General features: G+C 51.9%; 3 protein-coding genes across 6 annotated transcripts in view; 2 read left to right on the top strand and 1 right to left on the bottom strand.

Moving 5' to 3' along the window:
• Positions 1-4,658, top strand: part of LOC113203951 (protein tipE) — an 11,026-nt gene extending 6,368 nt beyond the window's left edge. For both annotated transcript variants that reach the window (XM_052268449.1, XM_026418912.2), the window contains exons 2-4: positions 611-2,047; positions 2,136-2,470; positions 2,616-4,658. In XM_052268449.1, coding sequence (XP_052124409.1) covers positions 1,556-2,047; positions 2,136-2,470; positions 2,616-2,661 — 873 coding nt within the window. In that variant the 5' untranslated portion in view covers positions 611-1,555 and the 3' untranslated portion in view covers positions 2,662-4,658. The remainder of the gene's footprint in view (positions 1-610; positions 2,048-2,135; positions 2,471-2,615) is intronic.
• The window catches only part of LOC113203950 (cilia- and flagella-associated protein 298-A), a 42,376-nt gene that overhangs the window by 20,040 nt on the left and 2,741 nt on the right, over positions 1-19,595 (bottom strand). The window lies entirely within an intron of this gene.
• On the top strand, positions 5,648-19,509 carry LOC113203948 (uncharacterized). Of its 3 annotated transcripts, none has more exons than XR_003303268.2 (7): positions 5,648-5,785; positions 10,171-10,608; positions 12,980-13,209; positions 14,325-14,555; positions 16,740-17,034; positions 18,041-18,409; positions 18,656-18,803. XR_003303268.2 is itself a non-coding variant. In XM_026418906.2 (7 exons), the coding sequence occupies exons 2-7, from the start codon at positions 10,255-10,257 to the stop codon at positions 19,029-19,031; spliced, it is 1,743 nt and encodes a 580-aa protein (XP_026274691.1). In that variant the 5' UTR covers positions 5,648-5,785; positions 10,171-10,254; the 3' UTR covers positions 19,032-19,509. The 3 variants fall into 3 exon arrangements, 1 of the variants encoding a protein (XP_026274691.1); XR_008011238.1 differs by lacking the exon at positions 18,656-18,803 and adding an exon at positions 18,507-18,649; XM_026418906.2 differs by having other exon boundaries at positions 18,041-18,297; positions 18,656-19,509.

Here is a 19,595-nt window from a genome sequence, read left to right as displayed (position 1 = left end):
GTAAGACGTAACGTAAGACGTAACGTAAGACGTAACGTAAGACGTAACGTAAGACGTAACGTAAGACGTAACGTAAGACGTAACGTAAGACGTAACGTAACGTGTGTGTGGAGCTGCTCAACAGGTGGTGTTGAACCATGACGCTCTCCCCCCCGCGCCCTAACTGTCTGGCATAAACGGGTCCGTTTAAAAGAACACAAACACATTCATACATGCCCATTCAAACTGGGTAAGGGGCGGTGCGGAGGGGTATGGTAGGGTTTGGACTAACATCAAACTTAAAACCTTACACAACACACTACCACCACCACAACTACACAAAAACACAACACTGGTTTTCGGGTTCGTTTTGTAACGCGCTAACTTAAGTTAAACTTTTTCACATTTTATACATCGGAGGAAGTAGAAGCTTTCACCGATACCGATATGGTACGATGTTTGACGATACATACACAGCTCGTAATTAATAAATCCGAAGCTAATTTTGTGAAGCAATAATAAACACGTCCGTAAAGCAGTTGGTTGAAAACGTGATATGTTGTTTGCGGACGTTTTCCCGAAGAACTATATTGAGGTGACACTAATCAACAACAACCATGTTGTGTTGCAGGCATTCCCCTCTTGGAGGAGAGCCCCGTGCACCAGCCGCATAGCGTGTTTTCGCTGCAGGAACACTGAGCGCCACGCCACGCCACGCCTACCAAGGACTTCTTCAAGCACGCCAATTCTTCGAGCAACACAATTTTTCTCTTTCGGCTTCCTATTTTTTCTATTCTCTTTACTCTTTTACTCTTTCTCTCTCTTTCATTTCTATCTGTCCTCTCAGTGCACCACCGTGTCACTTCCCCTCTACCCCCCGTTTGGTTGGATCTTCAGCCTCCGACGAACCAGCGGATTTTCGCCCTCCTTTCTAACTAAGAAAAAAATCCACTAAACACGATTTTTTTCCAAAACTAACAACGAAATCCCGTTTGAAATTTGTATTATGACTACTACGCTCTAAAAGAAGACAGTGGCATGTTCCTTGTTCCGAAGAAAATCTGAAGAAATCTACGACGAGCCTCAGCAAGCAAAGCTGAGGCCGGCGCTAGGCAAGCGGGCGACACGAAGCACAAGCTCTCCCCACCCGTGCCGCGCGAGCCCGCGCGTCCACGGGGAGGGGTCTGCGTCCAGAGGCATACCAGCGGACGACAAAAAGACCACGAACATTTCATTTCAATTTTTTCACGCTTTTGTACTAACATTATTTCCCTGCCCAAAACGTAATACACCGTCTTGGGCGAGGAAGTGTGCGCGAGCTTTGTTATCACTATTGGCAAACAAGTTGACTTGTTTAAAGTCTCTACCGCGCGCCGGACAGAGAAGTCAATTGTTTTTATCATTTTGTGCCGCACGGCAATCTAGGGTACGTAAGCGATAATAATTTTTAATAAAAAGTTAGGATTATTTGTTTGGTGATAATGAATGAGTGTGAATGAAGTGAGACAGTTGAACTCCGGTGTAAATCAAGCGATACTCGAGTAAAACTCCAGTGGGACATCAGTGAGGCTTCGCGATGGATTCCGACGAGTCCACGATCATCATGGGCGCGGAGGTGGGGCCCGGGGGCCGGTCCCGGGAGGGCTCCCTCATGCTGGGCGGCCTGGGGAGGTCCCCCTCGGGCTCGGCGCACACCCTAGGCAGCCTGGGCGGCCTCGGTGGGGGCGGCCTGGGCGGCAGCGGTGTGCAATTCATGGGGGGCATGGCGTCCCTGGTGGAGCGCGCCAAGTTCTACACCTCTCTGTGCCTGGGCACCACGGCCATCCTGTCCGTGTTCGCCTTCCTCTTCCTCATCCCGTTCGTCGTGGACCCGGCCATCTCGTCCATCCTGGCCAACTACGAGCGCGAGGCCGTGACCTGCGTGGCCACGGACCACGTGTACACCGAAGGGCTGACCAACTGCTCCTGGGCCTCGTGCCGCGAGGGCTGCACCACTGCCACGCCCCGCTGCCACCAGATCAGGGTCAACTACAGCCACGTGCCCTACCACACGTGGGCGCTCACGCAGGTCAGTGTGGGGTGGGGGTGATATTCTGACGCTGCATTGACTAATGACTACCATGTGAGACAGGTTGCTAACCCCCGATCGCTTGCAGGACCGCGCGTCGCTGCAGTGGGCCGTGACGGAGACGCGCTTCCTGGTTAACACGGAGGGCTGCGGCTACCCGCCGCGGGTCAACTGCTCCGAGTTCGCCAAGCAGTACGGCTACTCGCGGCTGGGGGTGCCCTTCCCCTGCTACTACTCGCGGGCCTACCCGCAGATAGTCGTGGCGCGCTACTCCTGGGAGGAGACGCTGCGCCACCTGCTGCTGTCGCTCATCGTGCCCAACGTGCTCTTCGGCGTGTCCGTGGGCGTGCTCTGCTACTGGTACTGTTGCCAGGGCAGCCAGGACACCGTGTCCTACGTTGAGAAGTTCTCCACCAAGGACGAGTAAGTAAATATTTTAGTGGCGCGAAGCCCGTAAAACTGCGCTGCCTCCTGCCTCTCAACGCTGGCCCCTGCTGCCGTATGGCATGGCACCCGCCGGCTGTCGGCGGGCCCAGAGACGCTTAGAATCGTTTCTCCTGTCCTGCAGCGACGAGGACCCTGACGAGGACTTCGACGAGGAAGAAGAGTACTGACGACTCCTCGGGGGCGCCGTCGAGCTCCCCGCCGACCGCCCGGACTCCCCTCCGCCGTCGTCGAGGCACGGCGTCAACCGCAGGCGCCAGGACGCCCGGGAGCGGCCCGAGGCGGCGCGGCCTGGGGCGAGGCCAGCCCGACCCCGCCATGTCACCCAATGTTAGCCAATGTTAGCTCAGCTCCTAAGGCTCGGAACCCGCGGAGCGGGCCAGACAGATGCCAAAGTATATTTAGGCAAAAATCTTTCTCAACTCTTTCGGCTTGCACAGCGCTAGCGAGCACAGCGTTAGTTGTTCTGTCTCGTAGAGGACGTGCTCATTACATAGGGCATAGTGCCCATAACTAATGGGATGGTACTACTGACGTACAGTGATTTTCGAGGACCATTTTATGAGATAATTTGTACATGTCCCGGGAGACGCTGGATATCGGCATGCAGGATGTGTGATGTGGCGGGTTCGGACGAGCGGCACCCAGGCCCCAGCCCGGCCCTGAGCACCAGTCGGGCCACCTCCATCAAGACTCATGTACATAAAAATATCTTTCTTGGGATCCACCAAGGTGTTCTTACTTGTGCGACTGGAGTACACATCAACATCAAGTCGATGTGGACGAGTGTGTGGACGAGTGTGTGTAAGTGTGTACGTATGTGCGTTGTATGTAAGATCCAACGAGACCAAAGGTTACAAAAATGTTTTTAAAAGGCGCTCGTTCTTTTGAGTAGAACGTTACAGTAGTTGCAGCGCAATATTATGTGTTCATATCCTTGAGGAAAAAGTTGGGTCGAGTGAGGGTGGTGTCACCCTTATGTGCCTTCCATTAATGTGAGCGTTTTTTGTAGTTCCCTTTTGTTCAAGTAGAGATTGAACTTATTCTGAACTAAACCGTTCATGGCGTTTCTTCGGCATTCGGGGAGCAGTACTTAGGGTATTGTTGTGCGCCAGAGAACTGCAAAGGGCTTCTACGACCCACTAGGATTAAGTTTGTTGTTGGTGGCGGCATTGTATAGGTATGTGCTTCGTTCAGCTCAACTACTGTGATAAGCTTTTTTTAATGTAACAAAGATAGAAGATTGATTGATTAATTACAAACTTTGATTTGTCATTATAAAGAACAGCAGGAAGCATCAGAGCGCAACCCAACAGAATGCAATAATGTGGTTGTTATTTTTCCCTATTTTATTTCCAGCGATCGGTGTATGAAGTGCTACACTCATCCCTTTAACTTTTTATCTGCAAATGTTGTGAGAAAGTTGTCTGAAAACTTTGGATATTACATCGGCTACATTAAAAACACATTGCTTTGTAAAGTTTTATTGCCGGTGCTGTGATTGAATATTGTATGGATACAACTTTGAAAAGAATTGAGCGCGCATTCATGGATATTGTGTGAATAGTAACTCAAAAGTAAGATGCCCTTTTCCAGTTTGTAATGTTCGAGCACGTCAGATCTTTAGATAAAAGTTTTGCATTTCCTCTCTCTTTAACAGATAATTCTCGTTTGTGAAAAGCAATAATAACATAGAATACAATTGAAGTATTAGATCTCATTTTATGGTTGACTTTTTGTGATTTCTATCTTTTATTTGAAATTTGCAATTCTCCAGCAAAGTAGGTATTTATGTTTCTTTACTATCTTAAAATTATGAGCTCTGTAGCAGTATCGGCTAGTTGGAACATTAGTAAAAACAACTAACAGCGGTAAAACAATTTCTTTCCTCACTTCCTAATATTTGCTCTAAAAATGTCTTTTACCTCAATTCCGTTACTGTCTATCAAAATAGTTGAGAGGTCTAATACTAAAATCAAACTGGCTACCAATCTTGATGTTTGCCATTGGTACATTTGTGATGCCCTTGACATAGGGAAAATAGAATGTCACAGCATAGTGTACTCTCATTCTAAGTTCATTTCTCACATGTGTTCACATTGTCTTCATTTCTTCAATTAACAAAGAATTGATTGGTACAATAAAATTATGTATATTTGCAGATCAAGCTTGGCTGGTATTTTTTTATTTCACGATTGTTGGCAAATACCATGTAAGAGATGTTATCGGACTTAAGGATTCGGGTAAATTCGGAAATTCTCGGAGCCCCCGAGACAACGCTTATCGTTATCCTTTCCATTGTCACGATTTGTTTCTCTCACAGCGCGTATATACTCCAAGCCCACGTGGCAGCCAGCCAGGGGTGGAGCGCCGTTGTGCCTCTATCCCTGGCGCGCGCGACCCCTGAAGGATATACTCCAACTCTCGTCCTGCACCCATCCTATACGGCATGCCCTACGGAGCCTGCGGGGTGGAGTATCGCTGCGGCACTCTATATGTATACACACCACTTAACATTTTTTTACAAGGCACTGGTTTTTGTGTGCGCTCTACGCTTACGCATTTTTAAATACGCCGTTATGGAAAAAAATGTTCACACTCGATCTGTATCTCTTAATTGTACGAATTGAACAATCAAACTTACTGCACACATTTCTGCGTTGATTTAAAAACTTTTGTAAATTCATTTGTAAAAACAATCCTGCAATTTTGCGAACAAATTAGCACAAAACGAAACCTATTAACTCAGCACAAACGTTCGCACAAAAACATATAAATACATTTGACGTGTCCACTGTTAAAACCTTGCGAAGGATTCAGCTGCTTTGTTAATTAAGCCATTAGGTTTTTGTCCTCAATTGCATAGGATTTTCCTTCCTCTTTAAATCGAAATCGTTCGCAATCGTTTCACATGCGAAACAGATACGCTTAGCCTACTTTTACTGATTCCACAATCTGTCTGGCAGTCTGGTCCACTTTCCAAAGAGAATCTAAGAATGTTTTAAACCGCCGCTTTGATGATCGTCGCAGCCATCATACACAACAAATCTCCCCCCCTCCCCCGCCACCCCTGCCGGCAACAGACCCTTCCGACCCGGCGGGGGGTGGCAGCGGGGTGGCGGGAAGGGGGAGGCGAGCACGACGCCGCGCCGCCGCGCAGTCAGAGGGTGTTTGGCCGGCCGAGCGCACGACGGGGCACGCGCGCCAGCACAACTGCGCCGGGGAGGGACTCTCCAGGCCAGGACTCTGTCCAAGACTCCGGCCCCTCCAGAACTTCTCAGAGACGATCGTGAGGTAAGTGATGGGCCTGAACTAGGGATTTTAATGTCCCATTTTTTTCCAAAAATATATTTTTAAGAAACTGCCCGAAACTTTTTTTATTGGAAAAGTTGAAATATTATCAGACAAATTCAAAAATAAAATTAACACGAGATCTTCATAAATTTCACGAAAATAGCTTTTTTGAAAACCAAAATCCTGAGTCTGGACCGGAGCAGCAATGTAGGATAAAAATATGGAAGAGTCGGGAGGAGTGCAACGAATGCGTGATCGTCTTCGTGGCAGTGTGGTGAGGGGGGAAGATGTGTGCATTTCGATACAGCAGTGTACTCCTGGCAGGAAATATCACAAGTTTCGTGTGTCAGTACCCCTCTACCATCACACAATCACTCGCAGGCAACGCAGACAACGCTACGCTTCCCCTCTCTCTCTCTCTCTCTCTCTCTCTCTCTCTCTCTCTCTCTCTCTCTCTCTCTCTCATTCGCACTGCAGGGCCAGACAGGTCCCCCGCGCAACTCAGGTATTCGCAAGGCCCGTACCCACCCACCACCAGGGGCTACTGGTGACTGCTTTCGACAGGAAGATCTACAAAAAACCTACATGCAAAATGCGTAGTGTCCCCGTGGATTACGTAGATAGCACTCCGTCCGCCGTTTGCAATAGGGATAGTTCTGCTAGAAAAACAGAGCCAAAGCTAAGTCGCTCGCTACGTCAGAACGTAATGCCATTCCAGTCGATCCGTGAAAATCAGCTCATTATGAATTCAAAGGTTGACGTAGATGAAGAGAGAGAGAAACAAGTACATCGTTTTTTCATTTGGCGATGATGACATTTCTGGCTTTGATAAGCAAGAGGATCCGTAAAAATCAGAGACCAACAGAACCACGATAGGGCGGGTCAGAGCGCCCGCCAATCGCAGGGTAGGCAAGCCCGCGAACCACCCGTGCAGGTTGAATGCCTACCGACAAGGGGTTCCGAGAGACCGAGAGAGGAGGGGGGATACAGAGCCCTGCACCGAGCGAGCATCGGATGCCTACATGGCGTCCGAAAGCGGTTGTGGGAGCGAGAAGCTCGCGCCGGGCCATAGCTCCCTCTCACTCCGATTCGCTTTCGGACGCCATGTAGGCATCCGATGCTCGCTCGGTGCAGGGCTCTGCGGGGATAGCAGCCACACTGTTGCATGATTATAAGACGAATGTGCCACTGATGTACCAAGCACCAAGCGCACCCTCCCAATTATTATGCGCGAGCTGCCAGAGTTCTTGCAAACTGTGTTCATATTCAAAGAAATGTGGACGGGGGGGGGGACAATTTCTATGGTTATGAGGACACCAGAACAAAAGTCAAGCGTCGCGTCAAGTTGCTCCCGACAACACGCGCAACTGTGCAAAAGTATGCAAAAAAACTAGTTCGTATTAAAATGCTTCAGAATTCTCTGCAAGCTGAAAAAAGAATTTAAAAAAAAAAATCGTTTGCCTTACGAGCCTATTTTTTGCGGTGTGCCTTCGGGCGGCCTTCGGGAGAGTTCATGCTTCTCGAACAGAACTAAATGCTGTGACACCTCTAAAGGTAGAGCGGGAGCGGCTCCGGCTGCTTGCACAGGTGCGCCATATCCGGGCGGCCGCGCGGTCGCGCCCTGCGCCTCAAAGCCCCACCCATTCCGCCATTGTTTCTCTGCCCAGCGCGCCGCCCTTCATGACGGCAGTGGTCGTAATTTCTCGTTACGACGTCAGCCGTCACGTCGCGGCGGAATAAGCGGAGCACCCTTCAGGCCTTCAGGGTGTCCCGTCCCGTCGCTTCTGGGCGTCCCCTCTGGGTGTTCCCTCCGCACAGTCGCTGGAAGGCACGGCCGCAGCTTCCGTGGGGCGGCCTCAAGTTTACCTTAAGTTTACCTGCCGCGGCCGCGGCTTTTAGTGCCGCGCCTCGTCATCTAAGGAAGCGCCGCCCCGCCATGCCCCGCCCCTATCGACCCCTCGCTCGCGTGGAGCGCACGCGCTAGTCGGTGGGTCCGCGGGGGCTGAAGGCTCTATACCGCAGACGAAATATCAATTTGAACGAGCTGCGCCGACTAAAAATAAACACACGCCCGCGCCGGCCGCGGGCTCGCGATAGAGGGATCGATCAGATCGTAGGGTCCTAGACTAGACAGGATTCAGACAGTGTCCCCTAACGGGCGCGCAAACACGAGCGGGCGTCCAACGGAAAAAGACAGTGTTGGAAAATGTTTAGAAATATCACAACCACAACCAGGCGCGGTTTTAAGTCCGTCTGATGGAGGGGGCGATTTTCTGTGGGTTGCCTACTTTCAGGGGTTTTGTAGGACAAATTGCCTACCTACCCCAGGGGTCGATTTGGCCCGCCCCCTGAACGGACTGAATTTACCACAAATATTCATTCAATGGCGATATTTAACATTACATCAAGATTAATCATATTTATGGCCAATATTACAATGTCACCCATACTACTAATTATATTTCGTCAATATTACGATTATATTCCCAGTATTTCCAATGGAGGTTGACGGACGAGCCCTGCGGTATGGAGGAGGCTGCACCACGATTGGCGCCAAGCGTAGACTCAGTTCAACAGGTCACGCCGGTGCCCCCCCCCCCCATATCCCGCGCAGGGCGCCGCCGCCGATCTACTCCGAGCAGCTCGAGAGGCACAACGCCCTGGTGGGGGAAAAAAAGGGGGGGGAGACAACCCGAACCTCGAGGAGGAAACGCGGCGCACAGGGCACAGCAGTATCGCGTGGCGCTGCCCCACACAAAACCCCCAGGGGGCACAGTGGAGCGTTGTGACAAAAAAATAAGGGACTGTCTAGAAAGAAAACATTTAGCTAAATGAACTGAGGGGCCCGTCGGAGCGCAATCAGATGTCAAAAAGGGGGTGGCACTGTTGGGTCTCGCCTTCGCACGCCGTCGCCGCCGTCGCGTCGGGGTGGAATGGGTGGGTGGGGTGAGGGCTACACGCTGCTTCTTATCCGAGTGAGATTAAAGGCCCAAGATTGCGAGGCGCTAGCCCTCTCCCTCCCTCCTCCTCGTATTCTCGCAAGCCCGGCGTAGCCCTCGGTCGCCTCCCTCCCCGCCAGATTGGAACCAGTCTGCACTCAACTGGTCGAGGCTGGGCTGTGCGAGTGAATAATTGAGGAGCAAAAGGTTCTATGTTGCGTGGTAGACTGGGGCGCGGGGAAGCGGGGGCGGCGAGGACGGCGGGGGCGGTGGGGGCGGCTGCCCCTGTACTACGTGTCCTCGGCCTGCCATCCTAGGATGTGTGTGTGTGCGCCCTTGTTATGCGAATTCAAAACCTTATTCCAAGTCTGTAAATTTACGCCTGTAAAGTCAAACCTACGAACATTTTTCACAGTGACGGGTGGGGTCGGACACAACAACACGACTCCTGGCTCTTGTTTTGAGGGTCCTCATCATAATCATCAAAATTGCCCGCCTCCCCCCTTTCCCTACCACCACTACCATTATTCCTCCCTCCACTCTCTTCTTCCGAAAAAAATATGTACTAGAACACAAGAAAACGACGCGTTTTAAACTTGGAGCACTGTTTTGGTGTCACCCCCTCTCACACGCGGACAACAGACCGAAAGGGGAAGGGGCGCTTCGGGGGGCGCAGTAGTTTGACTACAGGATATTCCTTTCCCTATCGATTCACTGCGTTATCATTCATTCACGAGCTCTCCCATGACCCGCTATCGAGTAAGAGCAAGCCAGGGGCAGTTCCCAAACCTTAATGAAAATGTGCATTCCCTTTTAGCCACTCCTTCTTCTGTCTAGCCCGTCTGTCAGCGTGGTACATAAAGTCGAAAAAAGATACCTCAAATAAAAAAAAAATAATAATTACGAGAGGTCGGCTCCTGCGAGGGTCAGGGTAGGCCAGCCCGCAGTACACGCATGTACGGCAGGCAAGTTGTTGTCTACCATACATACAGACGCTGTAAGACTATTCATAGGCTGACCATGGGCAGTGCCATAAAGCCAAATCACTTTCAGGATGATTCCACGGAATTAGGATTAGGATTTGTGGTAAACTAACCCGAATTTCTGACATCATTCGTGTTTTGTGATGCCTTTGATTTGTGTGTGGTTTTTTTTGACATGGTAACTTTTCCTTGCAAGAGAGCATGCAATGAAAAGTAAAAGGAGAAATTATAACAAAAAATAACGTGATAACATTCAATTGCGTGCGCGTGACTTTGGACAAATTGTGCAAACCTTTTCACAATTTGTCCAGTATTAGAAACAAAATTGCATCCGGTCTGGATGTGCACGAAAACGTTGCTTTCTGAGGCAAAATTGTCCCTTTGCATATAGACTAAAGGTTTCGTCTTGCACTATGGCATGTTCGAGTTTGTTCAATAATGCTCCGTTTCTTTTCTGCTTCAGGTTCCCCGTGCGGACATGACTGTCCCCGGCCCCGGCTAAGCCCGCCCCGTCCCGCCCCGTCCCGCCCAACCCCGCGCCGCCGCCATGGGCCGCCGCGAGCCGCCCCGCACGCTCATGGAGCAGAACCGGCGGCTGTGCGGGGCCATCTGCCTGTGCCAGCTCACCGCCGTGCTCTCGTCCGTGTCGCTCATCTACCTGTCCGTGGCCGTGTACATGCCGTCGCACCGCGCCTTCCACTCGGGCTTCGCCGCCACGCCCGTCATGTGCCAGACGCAGCGCACCAACGACGTCAACAACTGCAACTGGGCGTCGTGCGGCGAGTGGTGCCTCACCAAGACCACGGGCTTCTGCCCGCAGATGCACGTGGCGGTGCGGCAGAACGCCACGGACCTGCTGCTCAGCAACTGCTCCAGCCTCAGCAACGTCAGCTGCCCGCCGGTGAGCAGAACAACCCAGAAATTGGAGTAACCCCCGGTACACCAGCCCTAGGGCACGATAAATGTGCTCCCTTCTCCTCGAGCCTCGAGGGTACACACACGCGGGACGCGGTGTAGAGAAATAGGTTGGGTGTGTCCTTGGGACTCGAGAGTAGTGGTTACATGTGCTCTAGAGATCGTGTACCCCCGGACCCCCGGTACACTATACCAAGGACGGTCTGATGGCACGGTAGAGAGATATCTCTCTCCACGTGATTGGAGGTCCCTGGGTCCCCTGGTGGCCGGGCTGGAGGTCCCTGGGTCCCCTGGTGGCCGGGCCCGAGGGCAACAACTACTGTGCGTCACCTGAACAAAACATGAAACTAGCGAGAAAGTTCTAAGGACATCAGCTGTCAGCTTGGCAGGTGTGGAGGAAAGGGGGGGAGGTCTCACGTTTTGCATCTCCTCTCCTTCCGAACTTGCCCATATAGGTTCGATTCTCCGCGTCACATCGGCGCGGGGCTCATCAACTACCTAGAAATGCGACTCGAGTCGTGCAGCGGGGCGGGGTCACGGGACAAAGTGACCCCTCCCCACCTCACCCACACGGTAGCGGGGAAGATCAATAGGTGGGGAGGGGGCAGGGGTACCAACCCCTCCACGTGGCGGGAATCCTTCCTCGGGGCCTTTCGCCCCCAGACCCCGTGCGTGCGTGAGCGTGCGTGAGCGTACGTGAGCGTGCGTGAGCGTGCGTGAGCGTGCGTGCGCAGCAACAAAAGATTGCCAGGCCGGGCGCCCAGCGCATAGTTCGCGTACTTGTTCGGCTCGGCCGGTACCTAGTACTTTTCTCTTTGTACTTTGCACACTGAAAAAAAAATACTGTGGTGCTAAGAACAGCTGTAACACCCCCAAGAACATTTTGCTCTTGGATCGGCTTCAAGAACATGTGTTCTTGGAGCCTGTTCTTGGGCTATGTCGTTGGATCTATAGACCGGACGTCACTGCGGTAGTGACATGTGTCTTTGGGGTGAGCCATTCTTGTAGTTAGTTGAAATACGGACGTGCTTTCGCACTTGTCGTTGATTTCAGTAAAGTGTTTTGTAATATTTTTTTAATATTTAGTATCAGAGATCCAGAGCATTATTAGCATTTAATTTTGATGGCGGCAATCAAGAGCTGCATTGACGGGAGCCAGCGCAAGTTGGGCACTCTCTGACATGTTGTCAGTGGGTGACGATTTGCCACCAAGTGCCAAAAATTCAACCACAAGTGCACTCCTACCGGACAGGTTGGAGCGCGCGCGACAGTGGCTTCTGAATGAGGAGCGTCTGAGCAAGACAACTAATGGAGACCACGACGAAAGTGATCAGCGAGAGCTAATGTTGAATGCCATCTAGCGGCGTCTTCGGAAGCTGGCCAATCTTACAACATGGAGCCAAGCACTGCCTGCCGCCAGGGGAAGCACCATCGTGCGTCTCGGGCAGCGACATACTGTCCTTGGTCTACCGGCTTCTGTCATTGGTCTAACGTCAACCACCTACGACAAGCCACAGCAACACGCCTGTCCTTAGCACCACAGTATTTTTTTTTCAGTGCACTTCGTACTTTGTACCTCGTACTTTGTACCTCGTACTTTGTACCTCGCACTTTGTGCCAGCTGCCCCCGGAGCAGCCGCATGGGTACGGAAGCCACGGGGCCGCGGCAGGCCCATTCATTCTCTCCAGCCAATATTGATTGGAGACATGCCTAAAGTAAATTAACGGGTGTGTGGGGACACAGCAACGCACTCGCAGAGCCCTGCCACGTACCGTCACCACCATACGCGCGCGCGCACACTCACGCACATTCACACACAGAGCATTGTTCGTGTGCACGAGGCACTCAGCCTCCCATCAGCAGCAGCCTGTTGGAAACATCGCCGGGGCGGGGGGCGTGAGCGCGGGGTGCACCGAGCCGAGCTGCCTGCGCGGCCCCCGGGCCACCCCATCGGAGGAAAACTTTAGATGTGCGCTCGGTCATGGTTGCCGGTCAAACTTTTCAATTATTATTCTTTTTCCGACGGGCTTTTCTTACGAGGCGCGTGGGGCGGTGGGCTGCCGTCCGAGCAGTGTATAAAACTCTCGCTGTAATCCCCTGTCTGTCTGCACCGGTCTGTAGCCAGCACATACTTCTGGAGAGGGATTTCTGCCCGTCTCCGCCCTTGGGGAGGTAGAGAGGGGGGGGGGGCTTTATCCTCCTCTCCGACACAGAGGGAATGGGGAATGGGAGTCTTGTAAACCCGGTGGGACTGGGAAACACGATAGAGGCGACGGAGACCAGCGCGAGTTTGATAGCACCTGTCAACTCATTTATAGACAAAATAAACATGGCAACGGCCCTTGCCTGCTTTCAGGCGGACCCCACCTCCGTCAAGCGGTACAACTGCAACCAGGGCTCCGAGTGCGACGAGCTCCACGGCGTGTTCAACTGCTCGCTCGGCCACTGCGGCAACTACTCGGAGCGCTTCCTCTGCCACTACAAGGCGGACGGCGTCGTGCTCAACACCGAGAAGGACAACATGAAGCTCAACGGCTTCTTCGAGTGCAACAGGTCCATCTGCACCAAGATCAAGAGGCCCTTCAGGTGAGCAGCTCATGCCTGGGAGGGAGGCGGAGAAATGAAAGAATAAAAAAGCCTTGAAGGTTTTCCGTTATGTTCTAGAATATACGCAAAACCTCTCTATATTGTAGTCATAAGTTTAATTTTTGCTTTTCTTGAGCGAGTTTGTAAATGCACTCTCTTCCCGCCTTACTCAATTTGAGTCTTATTTTACTATTTAAGTAGGGATGCTGGCGATACTAGTTGAATGTTAGAAATGACTGTGTAACTAATTTTCCCCGGGGGCTGTTGGAAATACAGAATGCATCACAATCATATCAACAGTCATTTGTATTACAGAACTCTAAGCCACACCTGATAATACGGTATTGGATAAATTACCTCCAACGAACACACTTTCATCAAAGACTGGGGTGGGACTGAGATGCGCTAGGGACACAAGCCACTCACATACGCAATGTTCTAAGTGCTTGCATTGCAGGCACCACCAAATTGACAAAATCTCGATACTGACATCAGTTGTCACTTTGACAAAACAGTGTTCTCTGGGCAGCTGACTTATACTGCAGGTAAAAACCTCCTTGGGAAACATTACAACAGGATCATCAAAGGGTTTCCCCGGTCCCCATTATTGGAAGACGTAGCCAACTAACCTCAAACGCAGATGTGGTAGAGACAGCTCAAAACCATTGCCCACAGACAGATCATGCAAGATTCCGCGGTTATTCGAGCAAAACTTACGAGAGATGATTATCCAAGACCAGCTCCAACTGCCATCAAAGTGTTCCACGCCGAAATTTAATTAAAAATTTGACCACAAACGCTTTGGCTACGACGCCATGTTGCACTCCGCTCGCGACGCACGACTGGTGGTTGTGGCGCGCTCTTGCGGGGCCACATTGAAGCTTGGAACATTTGGGCCTTCCCTCTTTATCTCTGAGAGGGCACTAACAGCTAACAGTGTCAGAGTCAGACAGACGAAAAGTGGGGGAATATGGCTTTGCGGGCCCGACCTGTAAACCGCAGTTCAATTTTGTTTTTCAAAGGAAACTATACGTTTAAGGCATGCAAATTGTCAAAGGCAAGACGTGCCTTTTTCATTGCAAGCCCTCGATCTCGATGTGTTGTTCTGTTCACAGCTGCGACCGCTACTGCCCCAAGATCACCACCACCTCGATGAACGTGTTCCTGATGTACGAGGACAGCCTGTTCACGGGCGAGTGCCGCGAGGCGTTCGCGCTGAACCAGGCGCGCGGCGGCGAGCCCGGCGTGCCCGTGGAGCCCACCGAGGTCTGGCACGAGGACCGCAGCGGCGGCGCGCTGCTCGCGTCCTGCCTCAGCGTGGTGCGCGTCGGCAACAATTCGCTCAGGTTAGCAACAACTTAAGTTCTTGGTTCAAGTTTGTCGAGCTTTCTCAGTTCTTGTGATCAAAGTCCAGCAAAGTTTTACAAAATACACCAAAGTTCAAGTCTATTTTCCTTTGCGTGCGCGCTGGGGGTGGGGGGTCGTTCCTGATACTCATGCCCAGGTGTTTCGGAAGAGGGTAAGCAACGGAGGTAACGGAAGAGAGTAGGCAAACCCGCAATACTGCTAAGTCCGCTCTTAAACGACTAGTACAAAGACTACAAAGTGGCGGAAGGAGAAAAACAAAAATAACGTAAGTTAGAATGGCAAACAGTTTGTTGTGCGAAAATAGTAGCAATACGCACTATTCACATGGATAACAGAGTTCTCGACAGACCCATGCCCATATGTGTTGGCGCCACTTGCCAGCCTCCCTCCCCCGGCCTCAAGACTTACTCGGCCATCGAGAGTCGCAATCGCAAATGAGTACAGTTGCGGCCCCGATAGTGCCCTCCCCTCCCCATTGCGTTTCCCTCCCCCCGCTTTTTGTTGGCGATACGGTCCACGGGCGGACGAGGGCAACGCGGAGGCGCCCCTCCCTCATCGTAGCCGCAGCAGCGCCTCCCAAAAAGAGCAGTGAGCAGTGACGGCGAAAGGCCGTTTGCTCGCTTTTTAGAGCGCAGGATGGAGTCATCTCGAAGGCAAGGCTTCTGACCCGTGCAAGTAACGGAAGCACTCTGCGCGCTCCATGGTCTCCAAGTAGGGGGCGGGGGGGGGGGGGGCAACAAAACGAGCAGAAGGGAAAGGGGGTGGAGCGGCTTGTCGCGTACTGTACACGCCACAGCGCAATACTTCAAGTAGCAGCGCAATGGAGTTTTTTTCCAGGAAATCGGCGGTCATAGGGGATGAAAAACCTCCAGTGCCCTGGAAACCATTCTCTGGCCGCCTGCATTCCTCTCCCCGTCCTGCACGTCACCTCGCATGACTGCGGCGCGTCGGCTCTGCCGGCCTCTGCACGCAAGGGGGTGGGGACTGCCAAGGACCTTTGAGGACCGGAGCCCGTACACTGTATACGACTCGCCGTTCCCGAAAGGACCTGTTTGTACGACCTACGATCTCACTTTCTAAGACGTTTGACCCGACAAAATTATAAGAACCTCTGTGCATTCCAAAGCTAACGTAAGTCCATAACGATGTAGAACTTGCTCGAACTTCTTTCATAATTATTTGAAAAATTCACTCAATTATGTAAGAAACGATTGCACGTTAGCTGTCTGTGCACACAGATTTCCACGAGATTTTGTACATTTTTTGAAGGGCAAGAATAATCAGTGGGCGAGTGACTTACCAGCAGGCTCGCGTCAGGATACCATGGCTACCCGCGCGGCTTACCTGCAAACAGAGGCGGGGGCAAGAGAGTAAACGCACTGTTAGCCTAGAACTTGATGAGGAACGGGAAAACGTAATACGCTGCGAAGAAGCTGTAAAACTTTCGTGCATAAGTAACGGCAGTGTGCGCAGTATGTCAAGTAGTATACTACACTATACGTCAAAAAGAGTACATACATAGCCTACATACAGACAGGATCTTACTCTAGGCAAAAGCGCGGAGGGCGGACGGACTTGGACTTGTCAACTAGTTGATAGCAGTAGAGGGGGGAGGGGGGGGGGAGATATCATTGACCGGAGGCCATGTTGTCGTAACATGGGGGAAAGGGGTAAAGTATACCGGGTGTGCGAGAAAATACGCGGCAGCTCGATGGGTTGCCTACGCACTGGCGAGCAGGCGCTAAGAGCGAGGGGGGAGTGGAAGAGGTGGCGCGAGACGGACGGCCTGTTGCCTCTCGCCCAGGCTCTCTACTCTTGCCACCTCCTCCGCTCCCCCCTCGCCCTCCGCGCCTGCACACCATATTGCGTAGGCAACCCATCGAGCTGCCGCGTATTCTCCCGCGGACACCCGATAGTCACCACCCTCTCGAGCACTAGGCGACCTATCGGACAACTATGAAAGTACTTCTGGGCCATCCCTCTGCAGATTGCGGTTACAAGTAACAAGTTACTGGTGGTCTGTCTCATAGAAAGTAAAGCACACTTAAAAAGATGGAGGGGATTATCATGTACTATCGAGAGAACAAATCCTCCTTTGTATTAAACCGACATGTCCCTGATTGCATTTCATTTCAACACCAGGGTCGTTATTTTCCATTCAGGGCGACAGACTGCCTCAACGGCACGGTCCTCGACGAGAAGCTCATCCCGCAGCCCTACATGAACTTCACGACGTTCTGGTCGCTGTACGGCGGCAGCAGCCGACCGCTGGACCCGGAGGGTCGGTTCTTGCCGCCGCAGCGCGCGCTCACCATCTACAACCATTCCCGGCTCTACATCAACCTCGAGGGCTGCGTCAACACGCTGCGCGGCGAGTGCAGGGACTTCCTGGCCTCGCACGGCAGGGACGGCGCCAACCAGACGGCCCAGAGCCGCTTCCCCTGCTACTACCACCCCGTGAGTGCGCCCGCCCCCCGGCCCAGCATGACTGGGTAGAGCCGGTTAGAACCGGAGCAGCCAGCATCAGCGAGCTACTGCCGCCCCTGCCCTGCACCCTCCCTGGACCCAGGCTGCCAGGCCGACCCCGGCGACCCCGGGGCAAAGAGGGGGAGGGGCTAATAACATTTGTTTTTCTAAGGGTCCAATGATTACACCGGGGAAAGAGGGGTTTAGTTTTTATATACGTTAATTATTAAAATTTGAGTTCAAGTGCACAAATTTTCTCCACACTTTAAACTTTTTACTAGAAATTTGCTTAGTAACTAAATTATAGCTTTGTGCTGTTAATATTGTCGAGAAATTCTTGAAGTATTACTAAAAACGTTTCCTGGTATAGTTATGCGTTTCCCTAGTACCCGAGGGGTGCCCAACTCCATAAAAATGTGTACACCGGATTACCAAGTTGTAAAGATTACCAATAATTACCAAAGATTACCAAAGATTACCAAAGATTACCTATGATTACTAGATATGATCCACCTGCATTCTAAAACGAAGCGGCCATTTTTTGACCTGAGAAAGATGCATTTTTGTGCAACTCTTTGGTAGTTCTTGATTCTGTATCATGCAAGTTACAAATTTGCATTCTATGATTGGCCAAATCATGATTTTGTCCATGGGAGGGATGCAAAGTTGCCATATTGAACATGCGCGTTGGCATTAGGCAAGATGTGCACAAAAATTCATGCCTAAATTAACAAATTTGCCATTTTCAAGGACCCTCACGAGTAAGAGGATTACCAGGGATTACCAGTGATTACCAAGTCTGTGTACACTTGATTACCACAGTTGGGCACCCCTCGCTAGTACCGTATTATAATACTAAGAAAATGTTTTGGAAAGCTGAAGAATTTCTTGAAAATATACAACCGCACGACTCGTGGTTTCTGTGCAAATGTTCTCTTAAAAAGTTGAGAGTGCAGGCCATATCATCCACGCTCTGACCGTCTTTTTCTCCCCGCAGGACGACAGTTTCATGGCGATAGCGCGCTTTGACCTGGACAAGACCCTGCGGGAGCTGCTGATCGCGACCGTGGTGCCCACTGTGCTGTTTGTCGTGTCCTTCGTCACGCTGGTGTGCATCACTAAGTACGTGACGGTGGACGACGCGGGCCGCATGCAGTGCACGCTCTGCAGCGCTCTGTGTGGGGGCTGTGGGGGCGGCGCCGGACGCCAGGACGACTCCGACGGCCCCGGCCCGGAGAGCTTGCTCATGAACTCGTGAGTCTGGAGTGGAGTGAGGCCGTCACGTGACGTCACACGGTGTCGCACACGGTGTCGCGTGCGTGACGGACTGTGACAGTCTGACTGTCCCCCCGAGACAAGAAGAGAGGTTGGTTACATCATTTTTTAAAAAAATAACTATTGTTTTTCTACGTATTATTATTTCGTTAAAAAAAAATGAAAAATCGGTTGTTTTGTTGAGGAAGATCGAAGCAGTAATTTGCACGAGCCCCGTGCGCGAGACGGCAGTGCGTTCGGCGAGCACCCTCTCTTGTCTCTGACACGACGTCCCCACGACCCCGAGCGGCACCCGAGGCTCGAACATGTCGCCCATCTCAGCGCCTGTTGTTTGCAGGAAGCACCAGAGGTCAAGCCATGGAGGGCTGCCTGGAGCCCCACCTGGAGCTCCGCCGGCCACGGCCCCCGGCCTAGACCTGGCCATGGACAGCCCCCTCATCATCCCCGTGCGGCTGTCCGTGTCGGCGCCGGCCTCGGCTCCTACCTCGGCCCCGGCCTCGGCGGAATCCGTCAGGCGGGCCGAGGCCGCTGCGCTGTCCGCCGTGCAAGCGACCGGGAGGGAGGCCGTCTACGTCGAGCTTAGCGACCCGGCAGGCCTCGGCGCCGCGGCCGAGCTGGCCCGGGCGGCGCGGGCCAAGCAAGTCGGGCCGGACAAGGCTGCGGAGGACTTCGGCTCGTCGGGCGTCGACACCATCACAACGAAACCCGGGTAGAACACGGAGAAGAGACGGAAAGCACGGAAAGCTTGCGCTTACCGAGACGACAGACTTCATCGGGTCGCCCCGAAGTTGCTAGCAGAGATAAGCCCGAGCGCACCCGATCCTCGCTCCGGCCCATGCGCTGAATCCTTCAGTTAGTAGTGCTCACGAATGCGGGACAGTAGTTAAGAGGCTGGGCAACACAGCCGACTCAGCTCAGTAACCAAGATACATCAAAACTCAACTTGGAGCGTTCGAGGTTCATTGAATCAAATTGATTTTATTGGCGTTTTTCTCTCCTTTTTGTTTTTAGTACTTTCAGTCTATGTACTGTCTATTCCTCCCACCATGGATTCAAGGGAAGTACAAAAATTAAAAGACCGCCATCGCCATCACATGTTTTCATTATCTTCCACTAAGTTTTTGAGAGCAAAAGTTATGCGTACTCTCCCTTCTTGTATATTTGTAAACCAATAAAAATAATAAGAAAACACCTGCCGAAGTGTAAAATTTTGACAGCCCTCAACTCGTTTAGTGCATCGCGACCACAATGTGGTCAAGCTTAGTGTTTTTTCCCAA

The sequence above is a fragment of the Frankliniella occidentalis genome, unplaced genomic scaffold, assembly GCF_000697945.3.
Source record: "Frankliniella occidentalis isolate FOCC.00 unplaced genomic scaffold, Focc_3.1 Scaffold69, whole genome shotgun sequence".
NCBI lineage: Eukaryota > Metazoa > Arthropoda > Insecta > Thysanoptera > Thripidae > Frankliniella > Frankliniella occidentalis.
The sequence above is the reverse complement of the archived record's forward strand: the minus strand, read 5'-3'. Positions and strand labels throughout refer to the sequence as shown.